Source organism: Nelusetta ayraudi, unplaced genomic scaffold, assembly GCF_046127955.1.
Source record: "Nelusetta ayraudi isolate G7.1 ecotype Tasmania unplaced genomic scaffold, CSIRO-AGI_Nayr_v1 ptg000106l, whole genome shotgun sequence".
NCBI classification, from domain to species: domain Eukaryota; kingdom Metazoa; phylum Chordata; class Actinopteri; order Tetraodontiformes; family Monacanthidae; genus Nelusetta; species Nelusetta ayraudi.
Genome location: NW_027466156.1, coordinates 1093072 through 1107195, shown reverse-complemented (window position 1 = coordinate 1107195; position 14124 = coordinate 1093072). Strand labels below are relative to the sequence as shown.

Genomic DNA, 14124 nt, shown 5'->3' with positions numbered 1-14124 from the left:
AAGTAGTTTTTACCGTGGGTAAGTCATCGTGTCTGTCAACAAAGTCCCATCGGAAGTAGTTTTTATTGAGGAACTAAACTGTATCTGGGAAGAAGGTGGATCTCCACCTTCTTCCCAGATGCATCCATCTTAAAAAAAAAGAAAGAAAATCCTATCTAAAGTAGTTTTTAGTGAGGAACTAAACGGCATCTGGGGAAAAAAAGCAAGAAAAGCTGCCGTTTAAAAACGCCGAAGAGGACACACACATGGCTGCTACTAGCATAGACGACAGGCTAGCTTAGATGCCACAGTAGCTCCATTTTGAAAGATCACATCACAGAGTACTTTGTTCTATCCTGCAGTAGAAACGTCCGCTGATCTCTCATCTGGAAGCAGCAGCTTAAAAACTCGACAACTTGTGAAACCTCCATCAGCAAGAAATCCTCCTCATCTTTTGTGTGCTCGGACAAAGTCGGGCGTGCACGTGCACGACAGTGTTTGCGTTACGATTCAGACTTTTTTTTTTCTCCCCCTCTTTTCTCTCTTCCTGACGCCCTGCGCAGCGCCGGCGTCTGCGTAGCCGATGAGTCACGGCGACTTTACAACTAAAGAGGTTGTTTTAGCAGGACTTGCAGGCGCGCCTTGCTTCATTTTCTCCATTTAATTTCCTTAACTGAATTTTTTGGGGGTTTTGTTTTTTAATATCCTGCCCGCCCGCCCGCCACCCGCCTCGTGAAATAATCCGATTTGTACCTCCTAAAACATCAAAAATGTGTTTTTCTTTGTCCCAGGCGGTCAAAGCTGTGCAGGATTAGTGTCCAAGTGCAAATTTCCCCCTCAAAGTCTCGCGCAAAAAGAAAAAAAAAAAGGTTTAATTGAAAGTGAAGAATGCAGGTAATATAAAAGAGAGTCGACGGCAAAGTACATGTGCATCATTAATTCTATTTTATGGATCTGATATGGCATCTGGGACCATTTTTCTCACTCTCACATGCCCATATTAAGCCATGCATTTCAGATTTTTATTATCCCTCCCCATCTGTTAATTGTCCACTTTCTCTTGTATTTTTCTGTAAAAGAGCTCTGGCCGTCCTGCCAAGTATAAAAACACTTTTGTTTTTTGGCCTAACAAAAAAAAAAGAAGAAGAAGAAGAAGAAGGGGAAAAAAAAACCCTACAGTCAAATTAATGAGCCCAGAAACTCAGCCTTAAAAAATCCATGAGTCATAACGGTTGTTGTGCACCACAAGAAATTTTGTGTCGCGCACAGGGGGGAAAATGAAAAAGAAAAAAAAGTTACAGGGAGGAAACGGCAAAATGGCTAATGCTTGAACACAACCGCAACATGTGTGAGGTTCCTTTTTATTTATTTATTTATTTATCTCGCCCCCCCCCGTTTGGCGATGGGAAAGACAACAAAAAAGGTGCTTTGTGCTGCTGCTGCTGCTGCCCAAAATTTTTGGAGGAGAACTAATCAAAAAAAAGGGGAAAAAAGAGCCAGGCGTTCAGGCAGCTAATATATCGCCCGGAGGGGGGGCGAAGGGAGGGATTGCGCGCCCTTTAATCCCAGAGTCATTTTGTTTGGCCCCCATCCAGCTGAGGCCCCGGCCATCACACCTTCACTTCCTCCTCTTCCTCCTCACCAGCAGCAGCAGCAGCAGCAGCAAGAAGATAAAAGTTCTGAACCGTATCATTCCCACAGCGTTCTCTCTCTCTCTCTCTCTCTCTCTCTCTCTCCCTCACTCTCTCTCCCTCGCTGTGAATGAGTCGGCGCTGGGAGGCAGAAAACTTCAGGTGAATGAGTTCGTCGGGAGCCTGGAAACATGGAGCTGGGATATCGGCCACGCCGGGTTGCAGGCCAGGCGCAGACATCTGGCCCCCGTTTGACTTCCAGCAGGCAGAAAGGCAGCAGGCAGCAAGGCAGCAGGCGCTCCTCTGTCGTCCTCGCACCGCCCAGAGAGAAAAAAACTTGCGGGGTCCTGCAGCAGGCATGAAGCCTTTTTTGCTGGGGCCCGGACAACTGCGGTTTTGGGGCTGGGGTGGGGGGCAGCGGCGGTGAAGAGGAAGTGGTTTGATGACGCCGTTCAGTGAGTTTCATTCTGCAAAAAGCACGAATGGGGAAAAAAACACACTGCGCGTGAGCATGGCTGCAGTTTAGGTGGATGTCGTGGTGGAAATTTTTTGTGCATCCATGGGATTGGTTGAATGCGTCAACGTGCGGGTTGAGGGTGGGAGGTTGGGAGACTGGGAGGGGGCAGAGACCTGAAAACTTTAGTTCCAATTTAACGAAAGCAGAGAAACATCTTCTGTTGCTCTTCTTTCAAGAGAGAAAATGTCCATTTTGCAGCATCCACGCTGACACAGACGAACGTTGTTTTCAAGCTAGCTACTGGCGTCCTGGCAGCTAAACCCCCCTGGCTGTAGCTCCGCCTCCCTCTCTGCAAAAAAGAACACTGATTGGTCCGGTCACATTCTGGCAGGACGGCGACTTTCGAGTTCGAAACGACCTTTGCATTTCTAGCTATAAACTGTTTTCGCCTCTGTCACTAGAGTTCTCTTCGGTGAGGACGTGTCCCAACCCAGCCGTCCAATGACAAGCTGGCAGCGGCTTCCTGTTTTCGTCCACTTGGCCTCTTGTCACGGCTGGCCGGCTGAAAATGATTTTGGAGCGGAGCTTTCCAAGATGGATCTGGGATAGCTCAAGACTTGAAAACCCCCAGTAATCCCGCTCGCCTTTACCGGGGTCAGATGCGCTTCTCAGTCGGGGAAGTTTGATTTTTTGGAGGAGTCTCCGAGAAAATCCCAGCGGATGATCCCCATCTGATGTCATGGTTGGGGCATTTTATCTCGGCGTGCAGACGGAAAATATTATGACTGTGAATTTGCGACAAACTGGGTGTGGAGCAGAAGAAAGAGTATTTAGCTGGACGAGAGCAGGAACGGCCAGTCAAAGAGTGGCTTAACGTTTGTGCTTCAAAGGCGAAGGAAGGAGAAATCAGTGCTGTGTCGACTAAAATTTTGTTTCTCAAATTTAAGATTGCGGGAATTCAACTCTGAGGTAAGATTTCCAAAATATAATTCTGAGTAAAAAGTCCAGATACGGGATGCATATGGAAGAATATGGAGAAAATAACACATTTTCAATTAGGTGCAGATTGTATATTTAAAAAAGAAAATACAAATCTGAATTTTAAAGAATAGAGAATTCAAAGAAAATCTTCGAGAAACAACCCCGAAAAAATTCTGGGTATTTTCGGCGAGTGCGTCCCGTGTAATGTGGGCGACACACATGTTTATTGAACCGCCCACATCTGAAACCAATCTTTCATTTTCCTCCTTCACTTCCTCGTTATGCTGCCGCCGCTGCTGGGACATGGAGGTCATTTCATGCAATGTTTGTTTGTTCCCCCTTTTTCACGGAGGAGACGCGCTCGACTGCAAGGCGGCCCAATTAGCGGACCTACACAAACACACATCGTGTGGCATTTGGACGTAGGAGATTTTGAAGATTAAAGCGCGCGGCTGCCTGTAATCCCGCCGAATTCATTTGAAGGCTTTTCGGATTTTTATGTCTTTACTGCAAGCCTTTTTTTTGCCTTTTTATTTCGCTGTGAGAGCCAAATGACATGCCAGAATTGGAGTGGAGAGAGACTTTTTTATTGTGCGTCACAGTATTTTTAGCCTTCTCACTTTTAAAAAGGCCCCAGCAACGTGTGAGGTTCGGTTGCATATAGGGGTCATAAATCATATTGCAGCCAGTGTTAACGTCAACCCCCATTTGATCTCACATCTTTCAGCTGTAATGCCAGGGTTTCAGGAAGAGAAAAAAAAAATCAAAGCAGGGGCTACCGTGTAATTGTGGCAGTACAATGGACCCGCCCCCTTTATTTGAATATATATAAGCATTCTGAGCAGATTAAAAGCCAGAGTTGTTTATTTTTAGTTTTTTTTTCCCCCTCCTGATTGAACAACACACACGTTTATTTTCCTGCATACCATTTCACCACCATTTAAATGCCAGGCATTTAAGTTCCCCTGAAGTTCCCATTGGGAAAACATGGGGTTCTCACTCACTCTTCAACAGCATCATCAATTTATATACATAAATTAGTCTTCACCCTAGAGACAGCTGGGATAGGCTCCAGCAGACCCCCGTGACGCTGAGTGCAGGCTGGAGCAGGTATTGAAAATTGATGAGTGGATATACAAATGAAAAAAAACCCCATCAAAGCAGGTACTTCCGTGTACTGTTGGCAGTATTATTTGAATACAAATAATCATGAGCAGATTAAACGGCAGCGCTGTTATTGTATTTGTATTGTATTATTGTGTTATGTATTTTTAGTCTCTTTGCTTGATAAATAGAAAATAATAGAATAGCATGCATAATTACAGCAACAACACAAGTAAAAAAGAATGAAGATTATATTAATTAAAAATACATAGAATAAACTCATTTATAGACTAAGAAGGAACAAACGAGATATTCACATTATATATGGGCCCTTTAAATGTTCCACGGTGGGCCTTGAACACGGGGTTCTTCTCGCCCAGCCAGACTCTTCAATGGCATAACCAACTTATTGGGGGGGGCGAGAAAAGAAAGAAAAAAAAACATAATGGAACTCCAAGGCCCTTTGTCGTGAAGGCTGAACAGTAGCCAGCGTGGTGCATCTCGGGTTTCAGGCGCCTCCTCCTCCTCCTCCTCCTCCTCCTCCTCCTCTTCTTCTTCTCCTCACCCTCTTCTTCTTCTTCATCCCCTCCTCCTCCTCTACTCCTCCTCTTCTCCTCTCTGGAGAAGAAGAGGAGGAGGGGGAACTGCGACGCAGACAGATGAGAACCGCAAGGATCGCGAACGTCGCACAATCCCAAACTTTTTTCTTCTAGTGTTCTTCTATTGCCCCCCCCCCCCCCCCCCCCCCCCCCACCCACCACTTCATCCCGGCCCCGCCCCCTCCGATCCGCCGTCGTCGGTCGGACCTCCTCGAGCGCTACATGGGGTCTGCGCAAGTTCCGCAGCGGACGGCGACGACAACTTCGACGGTACCGGCTCTCGGACGCGCGAGGCGAACATGCGAATGAGAGCGCACGCGCGCTAATTAAGAAAACCTGGTCGAGCAATTAGGCGCGTGGAGGAGGGAGGGAGAGAGGGAGAGCGAGAGAGCGAGAGAGAGAGAAGCCGCACAACAAGGTGGGTGCCCGCTGGAGCGACGGGACGTAATCAGGAGACACGCGAACTCAAACTTGCGGCCACTTTGACGAACTTTTCCTGGTCGGGGAGGCAGCCAGACAGCGAGTCAAGCAGCCACTCAGTTAACCAGTCAGCCAGCCAGCCAGTCAGCCAGCCAGCCAGTCAGTCGCTGTTCGACGCTGAACTTTACTTCCACGTAACCGCGTCTGGAATCCGTGCGCGCCGGAGAGCGGTGAGTCTCCAAACCTCCGACTTCGACTTGTTGTTTTCGTCCCTTTAAAAAAATAAAAAAATAAAAAATGAAGCCCCTTTAAAAGTTTTAAAAGAGTCGCGAGACATTTGATCCCGCTACTGCGGTCAACTTCGAACTTTTTTACGATTAAAAAAAGAAAAGAAAAAGCCCCCCCCCCCCCCCCCCCCTCAGAACCCCAGTAGACGAGCAGCCGCTGCCACATCAGACTCATTTCCCAGACTTTGTGTTTTCTCCGTGGGATTTTCTTTCTGTTTTCTCTTTTGCGAAGAACAGTTTTAGCTTTATTTATCCCCCCCTTTCTATCCCTGCCGCTAAAAATGCCAAAATGTGCATGACTCTTTGAAATGAGACTTTTTCTGTCACCAGTTTTAGTTGTTTTTTTTGGTTTTGTTTTTTTTTTATCTATTTTTTCCCCCATCTACAGTTGGCCGCACTATGTTTCTTTCCTGCTCGGAATGCCACAATTTCCAAAACAGTGGCTCCTGACTCAGCAGAGCCCCCCCCCCCCCAACCCTCCACACACCCCCAGACCCTGAACGCCTCTACTGAGGGTGTTTTAAACCTCAACCGCACTCCTGCCTCCTCATGTCTTCTTCTTCTTCTTCTTCTTCTTCTTCTTCTTTCTCTTGCACGCAAATCATCTCTCCTTCTCAGAACTGCTGTGATTGACATCAGTAGGTAGACTCGCTCACTCACACTCTCACTACTTCTCCCCCCCACTGCATGTGTCCGACCCCTGAACCCAAATTATCCAGCTTTCTGCTTTTGGTTAGCCCAGGAATGTGTGTGTTTGCCCCTGCACCCCCCCCCCCTTTTTTTTGGCTTTGTCCAGATCCGTTGCCCCCACCTTCTCCTTCCTCCTTTTAAAAAAAAAAGACCCTCCGCCGCCACCACCACCACTCTCCCACCTACACCTCCCTCCACCTCCAAAGCCCACGACTTCTTGAGCTGCAAAGCCATTAAATCAGCCAAGCTGTGGTTGAGCCCACACAAGCAAATAAGCTACTGTTTAAAAGGCCGTCGTTTGGTCAGCCGGGGCGAGGGAGGTGTGGGGGGGTGATGGAGGTGAGGTGCGGGGGAGGCGGGCGGAGCGAGCTTTGAGAAAACGTTTACCGCGGGGCTCCTTACGTCAAGAGAGAAGAGAAGAGGGGTAGTGTTAACAAGGGAGTGCAGTAAAAGGCTATATTTTGTCTGTGCCGTGGGAGGAAAAACCACTGAGGAGGTTTTTATTTTTTTGTCTTTGACCTCCTCCCTTTAACCCTGCATCCCCCTTTTAACGGCGTTCCGCGGCAGGAGAAGTAACACCTGCCGAGGAGGTCGAGTCCCAGGAGGAATCCCAGCAAGCAGTTGGGACGTTTGAGCCCGACCTGCGGGGCAGCTTGTAGAGCCGTAGAACCATGTGGTGGAACAAAAAAATAATGGGAAAATGTGAACGTACAGCTGTAGACGGTGATTCTGTTTGAAACTCTGTGGTGATGGTGGTGAATGTATCACAGCTGCTTGACAGCAGCAGCTCCACCCAGGTCAAGTCGTGTGTGTGTGTGAAGTTTCCAGGTGTGCGCGTTGTGTGTGTGTGTGTGTTGCGTGGGAGGTAAGAAGAAGTAAAAAAGAAGGCTGTGGGATTCAGACATTTTCTCGTTTAGGCTAAAAAGTGTTTTTGTTTTGTTTTGTTTTTTGTGAAATTGTCCTTTTAAAAAGCACTCTGAGCAACCATGAGAAACTCTTTCAAGCGTGACTTTTTAAATGACGTGCTGCGGCTCGTGTGAAGGCTGCGACACCCAGGTGGAGGAGTTGTAATTGCATGTTTTGGGGAATGAGTGAGTGTTGCTTTACAGCTGTTTTTTTTCCTCCCCCCACGGTCGCTACTCGCATGTTTCGGGACATCCGCAAAGAAAATATCTCCGGACAGTTTTTTCCGGCCGAGCAGCCTCTAATTTCGCCTTCACACTGCGTCGGTGGTGTTGCTGCTGACGAGTCTTTTAAGACAAAAGGCCTGTGGTGGGTTTGGCAAAACTTTTCTTTTTTTCTTTCCGATCTTTTGGTCAGGCTTGGGCAAGTCCTTCTTCTTCCAGGTAGCAGTTTCTTTTTTTTCTTTTGGATGTGGCTTGTGCGAAGGAATGGATGAGTAACCTGGAGAGTAAAGCTGGCTAATCTGAAGAGACATGCCCGCAGATGTATGTCATGGTTGCAACGCTGTCACTGGGTAGTGAGTCATAAAAAGAGAAAAACTAAAGTAAACAAATTCAAAAAAATTGGGGTATTTTCTTTGCTACACCCTTTTTTCTCTCTGGGAGCGGACGTGTGGAGAAGGAAGGTTGGTTGGTTGGTCGGTCGGTCCAGGAGGTTTGGGAGTTTCAAAATCCTTTTTTTTTTTTCGTTAGCCGGCCTCAAAAAGTTGCTAAGAAGAGGAACTTCCTTCCTACATATTTGATTGAATCTACCCAAAACATGAGATCAAACCTTGTGGCAGGAAACACTTTCCTCACCTCCGCCTCGCAGATCCTCCTGGCTTGCAGCTGCGACACGCTGCTAGCACGCTTTTGATGTTGAGCTCATGTCGGGAATGCCGTCTTTTTTTTCCCTGTTCCTTTTTTTCCCTTTCTATCTTTCCTTTTTTTCCCTGTCTGCCAAAAGTGCTACCAGCGCGAGGGGCGTCCGCAAGCGCGGAGGTGATTTCCACGCATGGATACCTGCCTGCTTGCGAGATCTGTGTCTGATTACAACCCATAACATGTGGCTGTGTTTATGTGTCAGTGCTGCGGTTGAGGTTCGACGCTAAATACCTCGCGCCCTGGCTTTTTTTTCTCTTTTTCTCTCTCTGCCGCCGCCGCCACTGCGTTCTTTAATCGTTGTTCACTTACATAAACCTGGTAAATTGATGCGTGTTTGCACTTTGTACAATGAGAGCGAGTTTTCCCTTTTGTTGGTTTTGTTTTTTCTTACACTCGGAGCTCGTTAACTCGCGTCCGTGGCCCCGTTATTTGATAATCCCGGGTTGTTTCCATTACGAGGAACCAAATAAACTCCTAACTCGGGGGCCTTCTTTTTTTTCTTTTTTTTTTTTTTTTGCTTTCTTGGATGAAAGTTAAAAACGCTTGCAAACAATTAGGCTCAGGGTTTTGCAGCGATAATTGAATCTGTTTTAGTGCTGTTTCGGAGGGAGAACAAGCACAAGTTGTTTTATTTCGCCCTTTCTTCCTTCTCTCGCTTGCTTTCTCGTTCTCTCTCTCTCGCCAGCTCTCTGTGCAAGAGGTGCGACCTCAAGAAGCCAAAACAACGAGCAGCTCGCCGTGCGCCCGCATGCCAGTGGTCAGCGTCTGAATTAGCAGAAGGGATAAACAAGCCGCTAAATGTTTTTTCTTCTTCTCTCTCTGCTTCTCCTCAATCCCTCCCCCCACCCCCCACCCCCACCCCTCCAGAGCTCCGCCCCCCCCTCCCCCTCAGCTAGCTCCTCGTCGCTGCCGCCATGAGTTGGAGCTTCCTGACGCGGCTGCTGGATGAGATCTCCAACCACTCCACCTTTGTGGGGAAGATCTGGCTGACGGTGCTCATCATCTTCCGTATCGTGCTGACGGCCGTCGGTGGCGAGACCATCTACTATGATGAGCAGAGCAAGTTTGTGTGCAACACACAGCAGCCTGGGTGCGAGAACGTGTGCTACGACGCCTTTGCACCGCTCTCGCACGTGAGGTTCTGGATCTTCCAGGTGAGAACGGCGCTACAGGAAGCTCCAAGCGTTTCTAGCCCGATCCTGCTGTCCTCTGCTGGACAGATTAGATATTACATTTATCGTATGTCCATGAACGTCAAAAATAAGATGTGCTCACAGTCACATTCTTGATGCCATTGCAGCATATTTATATTGCAGGTGCACAAAATGGGTCAACAAATGTACTCACTAGCCTCTTACCTCACTCACGCACCTGCTAGCTTAGCCCCGCCCCCATGTGTCATCACCATTTGACTGACTGACCAACTGAAGGATTTGGGTATGGCCTCCCTTCCACCAGGGGGCACCCTACCTAAATGCATCTGCCTAAAAATGACCCTGGCTAGAAGGAGTGAAAAAAAAGTTTTAAAAATTGCTTGCGGGGGAATTCATCATCCCTTCTACAAGGGGTTGCACTACACTACTGCATAGCTGGTGTGTGCATTAAAACACATATGGCTCCAAGTAAAAACTGAGTAAGAATCAAAGTACAGACTGAAAAATAATTTAAAAAGGGAATGTCGGCCAGGTGGGTGGTCAGGGTTCGGCCTCCCAACCGCCATGGGGCACCCTACCAAAATGCATTGCTGGCTCCAAGTACAGACTGAAAAAGAAGCAACAAAAAATAAGGGGGGGGGGGGAATGGGTAGTTTGATCTCCCTTCCACCAGGGGTCAGCCTACCAAAATGCATAGGTTGCATCTCCTCTCCGTCCCAGGTCATCATGATCTCCACGCCCACCATCATGTACCTGGGCTTCGCCATGCACAAGATCGCCCGCATGGATGACCAGGACTACCGGCCGCTGCGCGCCACCGCCGGCAAGAAGAAGATGCCCATTGTGACGCGTGGCGCCGTGCGCGACTACGAGGAGGCAGAGGATAACGGCGAGGAGGACCCCATGATTGCCGAGGAGATTGAACAGGAGAAGCCCAGCAAGGCAGAGAAAAGTAAGACGGGAAGCTCCAAGTGCTTTAGCCACTTTAGCATCGGCTCTCTGTCGGTAAACTTTAGCGACAGTAGTAAAATTTTATCCCGCGAGATTTACGAGAATTATGTTTGCTTTTCTTTGTTTACGTTTGTTATAACAACCATTTGCTGTCACGAATGGTTGTTATATTTTTTTCTTTGATAACTTGTAAAAAAAATATTCAGTTTCCTCCGTACAAACATGACGCACCATTTTCACTTGAAGTGAACTGGTCACGTGACTCCGTACGTCACGTCTGGTGACATGTAAATGCGAAAAAAGTGTCCATTGCACTTTTGCGATATACCTTTCTCTACATGGACACGTCTGAAAAAGCACCTCATGAGAGTATAAAAACCTTTTAGCAATATTTGAGAGGTTCTTCGAAGTTTAGGTGTAACAGTTTTTTATTGCGATATTTAGCTTTTGCGCAATTCTAGGGGTTCTCTCTGATTCTAAACTCCTTCTTGGACATTAAACTTTAACGTTGGCTCTCTAACGCTAAACTTTACATCGATCCCCCTTAACTTAAGCGCCGGCTCTCGGACACTAAACCTTCACATCGACTCTCTGACGCTTAATCCCGCCCACCTTTTCTTTCAAGCGGCCGAGAAGAAGCACGACGGGCGACGGCGCATCCAGCGCGACGGCCTGATGAAGGTCTACGTGTGCCAGCTGCTGTGGCGCTCGGCCTTCGAGGTGGCCTTCCTCTTCGGCCAGTACGTCCTCTACGGCCTGGAGGTCATCCCTTCCTACGTGTGCACGCGCTCGCCGTGCCCGCACACGGTCGACTGCTTCGTGTCGCGGCCCACCGAGAAGACCATTTTCCTGCTGGTCATGTACGTGGTCTCCTTCCTCTGCCTGCTGCTCACCGTCTTCGAGATGGTCCACCTGGGCGTGGGCGGCGTCCGCGACGCCTTCCGCCGCCGGGCGGCCCACAGCAGCACCCGCTCGCAACACCAGCGGCCCCCCGCCCACCCGCTCGCCTCCTCCTCATCTTCGTCGTCCCGCGCCACGGCGCCGCCAGGCTACCACGCCACCATGAAGAAGGAGAAGCTGAAGGGACAGCTGAGGGACTCGCCGACGGGCGACTCGGGTCGCGAGTCGTTCGGCGACGAAGGTCCGTCGAGCCGTGAGCTGGAGCGGCTGCGGCGCCACCTCAAGCTGGCGCAGCAGCACCTGGACCTGGCCTACCAGGCCGAGGAGGGCAGCAGCCCCTCACGCAGCAGCAGCCCTGAGGTCAACGCCGCCGCGCAGACGGCCGCCGAGCAGAACCGCCTCAACTTCGCCCAGGAGAAGCAGGGCGAGGCCGGCGAGAAAGGTCAGAGGTCATCATAGTTCTCGTGTGTGTGTGTGTGTGTGTGTGTGTGTGTGTGTGTGTGTGTGTGTGTGTGTGTGTGTGTGTGTGATCATTTCTCAACTCGTGTTAATAAAAGGTTTTTGAAATGAAAAAGGGGGGCAACAAGATGATACTTCTTGCGATGCTTGGTATTTCATTTTGAAATGTACAAACACCAAGAGAACAGCTTAAAACTAAACTAATTTTTTTTTTTTGTGCTGTGTAGAATTAAAAAAAAAAAGAAAAAAGGGGGTCAACAGCAAGACAGTTTTTGCAATGCTAGTTATTTTATTTTTAGATAGTACAAACGAATAACGAACACTGCAGCACAATGCCTTGCACTTTATTTTAATTTATACAGGCAATTTCTATAGATTATTAGTATTTGATAATATATTTTTATTATGTGTGTTTATTGTGCTTTGGTTTTTTTCGTTTTTAATACACTGCTCTGTTGCTCTTGAATTGTCCCTAGGGGATAAATAAAGTTTTTTTTTTTAAATTTTGAATTAAAAAAAAAAAAAAGAAATTGTCAACCGGGAGAGAAAAAAACCCAAAATATTTACTTTCTCAGGCCTCATTGGACTTAACAGCTCTTATATTTAATGGCATCTCCAAAAAAAGGGGGGGTGCTGTTTGCTCAAATTGTTTCAGATTACAATCACTTCCTAACGACTTCCTCGGTCTCTGACTCCTCTCACCCGTGGGTGACCTCTTGATTTTTCATTCAGTTTTTGTGTGTGTGTGTGTGTGTGTGTGTGTGTGTGTGTGTGTGTGTGCGCGCGTGCGCGCGTCTAATATTGCTGTTTTCCTCTTTTCCTTCCCCCCAGGATTACATGCCTGAGATGGGGAAAAGGAGGGGGCGCTGCCTGCACCCCCTTCTGGCCTCGGAGGGAAGCACAGTGCGGTAGTGCAGTCGGACCACTGAGGGAGACCATAAAGAGAAAGTGAGAGTATGTGTGTGTGTGTGTGTGTGTGAGAGACAGAGAGCGTGCGTGCATGTGCAGTTGTGGGAAAGGGGGGGGGGGGAGGTAAAGAAAATGCCTTTCAGTATTAGAGGTCAGAAGCAGCGCTGACCAGAACCATCGTCATCTCTGTGTCTGTGGACTTGAAAGCCAAAAAATCCACTTTTGTCCCATTTTTTTTTTAAAGACCTTTTCCTTTGTTGCCAAATCCACCCCCGGGGATGAAAAAAATCTCAACCAGCAGACAAAAAAAGTCAACTCTCGCTCACCCACTCAGATGTACTGTTCTACTGTTTTTTTGTTTTCACCCATTTCCAGAAGCATCTTCTCTTGCAGACGAGTGAAAAGCACTCAGCTCCTGCGGCCAAACTGCATCTCCCGTTTGTCGTCATTATCTCTATTCACTCATTCTTCTGGCTTTTTATATTCTGTTTTTTATTTTCCTTTTTTGTGTGTTTTTTGTTTTGGTCCCATTTTCAAACAAGCGTTTTTTGTTTTTGGTTTTTTTTTTTCAATTTACATTTTGACTGATTTTCTTTTGCTACCGTCGGCCCCCAAAAATGTTTTCCTGGGAAATGCTTGAATTCTTTAACGGGATAAAATTTCCAACAATCATTTGTTTTATTTGATTTTATTTTTTTGTTTCTCTCCCTCTTTCTCTCTCTCTCTCTCTCTCTCTCTCTCTCTCTCTCTCTCTCTCTCTCGCACACACACGCGCTATCATTCCAAATGACTCTGTAGTTTACGGCACCTTTGTTTTTCCTCCCCGACCAAAGCTTGATGAAGCCAAATTTGTTTGTTTGTTTGGGATTGTCATCATTTCAAGAAGCCCCCCCCTTCCTCCACCTGTTTTAATAATTCTAATAACTCTTATTATTGTTCTCTGGATGTGGGTGAATCTCTTGCTCTCCTCACGGGAATGATTCACGGAGCTGGAAACATCTGTGTCGGAGGGCTACTGTCAACAACCACATTCCGCCCTCGTCTCTGCTCATTTACATACTTTTTTGGTGAGACATATTTTTCCATCCTTGACATGCACCGCCGCTATTGTTCTGAACCGTTGACGCTAATCCTGGACCATGCTAATAGAAGAAGAAAAACCACCACCACCACCACCACCACCGGCTCTCCTGATGTGAAACTTGGTTCTTTTTGGTTTATTATTTTTCATTTCTTTCTCTGTCTTATTAAACACATAACATGTCCATATCTGCCTTCACGCAGTCTCCATACTTTTCTCTCATAGCTTGTCAGTTTTTTTTGTTTTGTTTTTTTACGACCTTTGGCTGGAAGAATGGAATTACACCTTTGCCAAAGAGCTGTTAGATGCTGTATTTTTTTGGTTTTGTAATCATCTCACTTTGCAATTGTTCTTGTTTTGTTTTTCCCTTGATACTTTCTGCAAGGTACGACATTCCATGTTTGAATATAGTTCAGTGGTTTATACTATTTTCTATTGCAAGTTTTTGTAGTTTTTTTGTAGAGATTATTTTTTTCTTCAGAGTAAATAAATATATTTGAATGGTATGTTGTCATTGTGTCTTTGGGGTCTGTGCTTTTGTGGAAAAGTTGTCTTTTTGGGGGGATTTTGTTTAGTCATTTATGCAGAAATAGCATGCCTGTGTACTTGCTGAGGCCAGAATTATTTTGAAAAGGACATGAAAAATGTATTTTGCCTAAATGACTGTTGAATAGAATGAAAGTGAGTTGCCAAATT

General features: G+C 47.1%; 1 protein-coding gene across 4 annotated transcripts; it reads left to right on the top strand.

Moving 5' to 3' along the window:
- The first annotated feature begins 4910 nt into the window (after positions 1–4910).
- Positions 4911–13934, top strand: LOC142903133 (gap junction gamma-1 protein-like). Of its 4 annotated transcripts, none has more exons than XM_076048624.1 (5): positions 4911–5169; positions 8842–9128; positions 9849–10080; positions 10705–11421; positions 12270–13934. In XM_076048624.1, exons 2-5 carry the CDS (start codon positions 8889–8891, stop codon positions 12281–12283), a joined length of 1203 nt encoding a protein of 400 aa, XP_075904739.1. In that variant the 5' UTR covers positions 4911–5169; positions 8842–8888; the 3' UTR covers positions 12284–13934. The 4 variants fall into 4 exon arrangements, with proteins under 4 accessions (XP_075904739.1, XP_075904740.1, XP_075904738.1 ...); XM_076048625.1 differs by having other exon boundaries at positions 4911–5173; positions 8844–9128; XM_076048623.1 differs by having other exon boundaries at positions 4912–5401.
- The last annotated feature ends 190 nt before the right edge of the window (positions 13935–14124 follow it).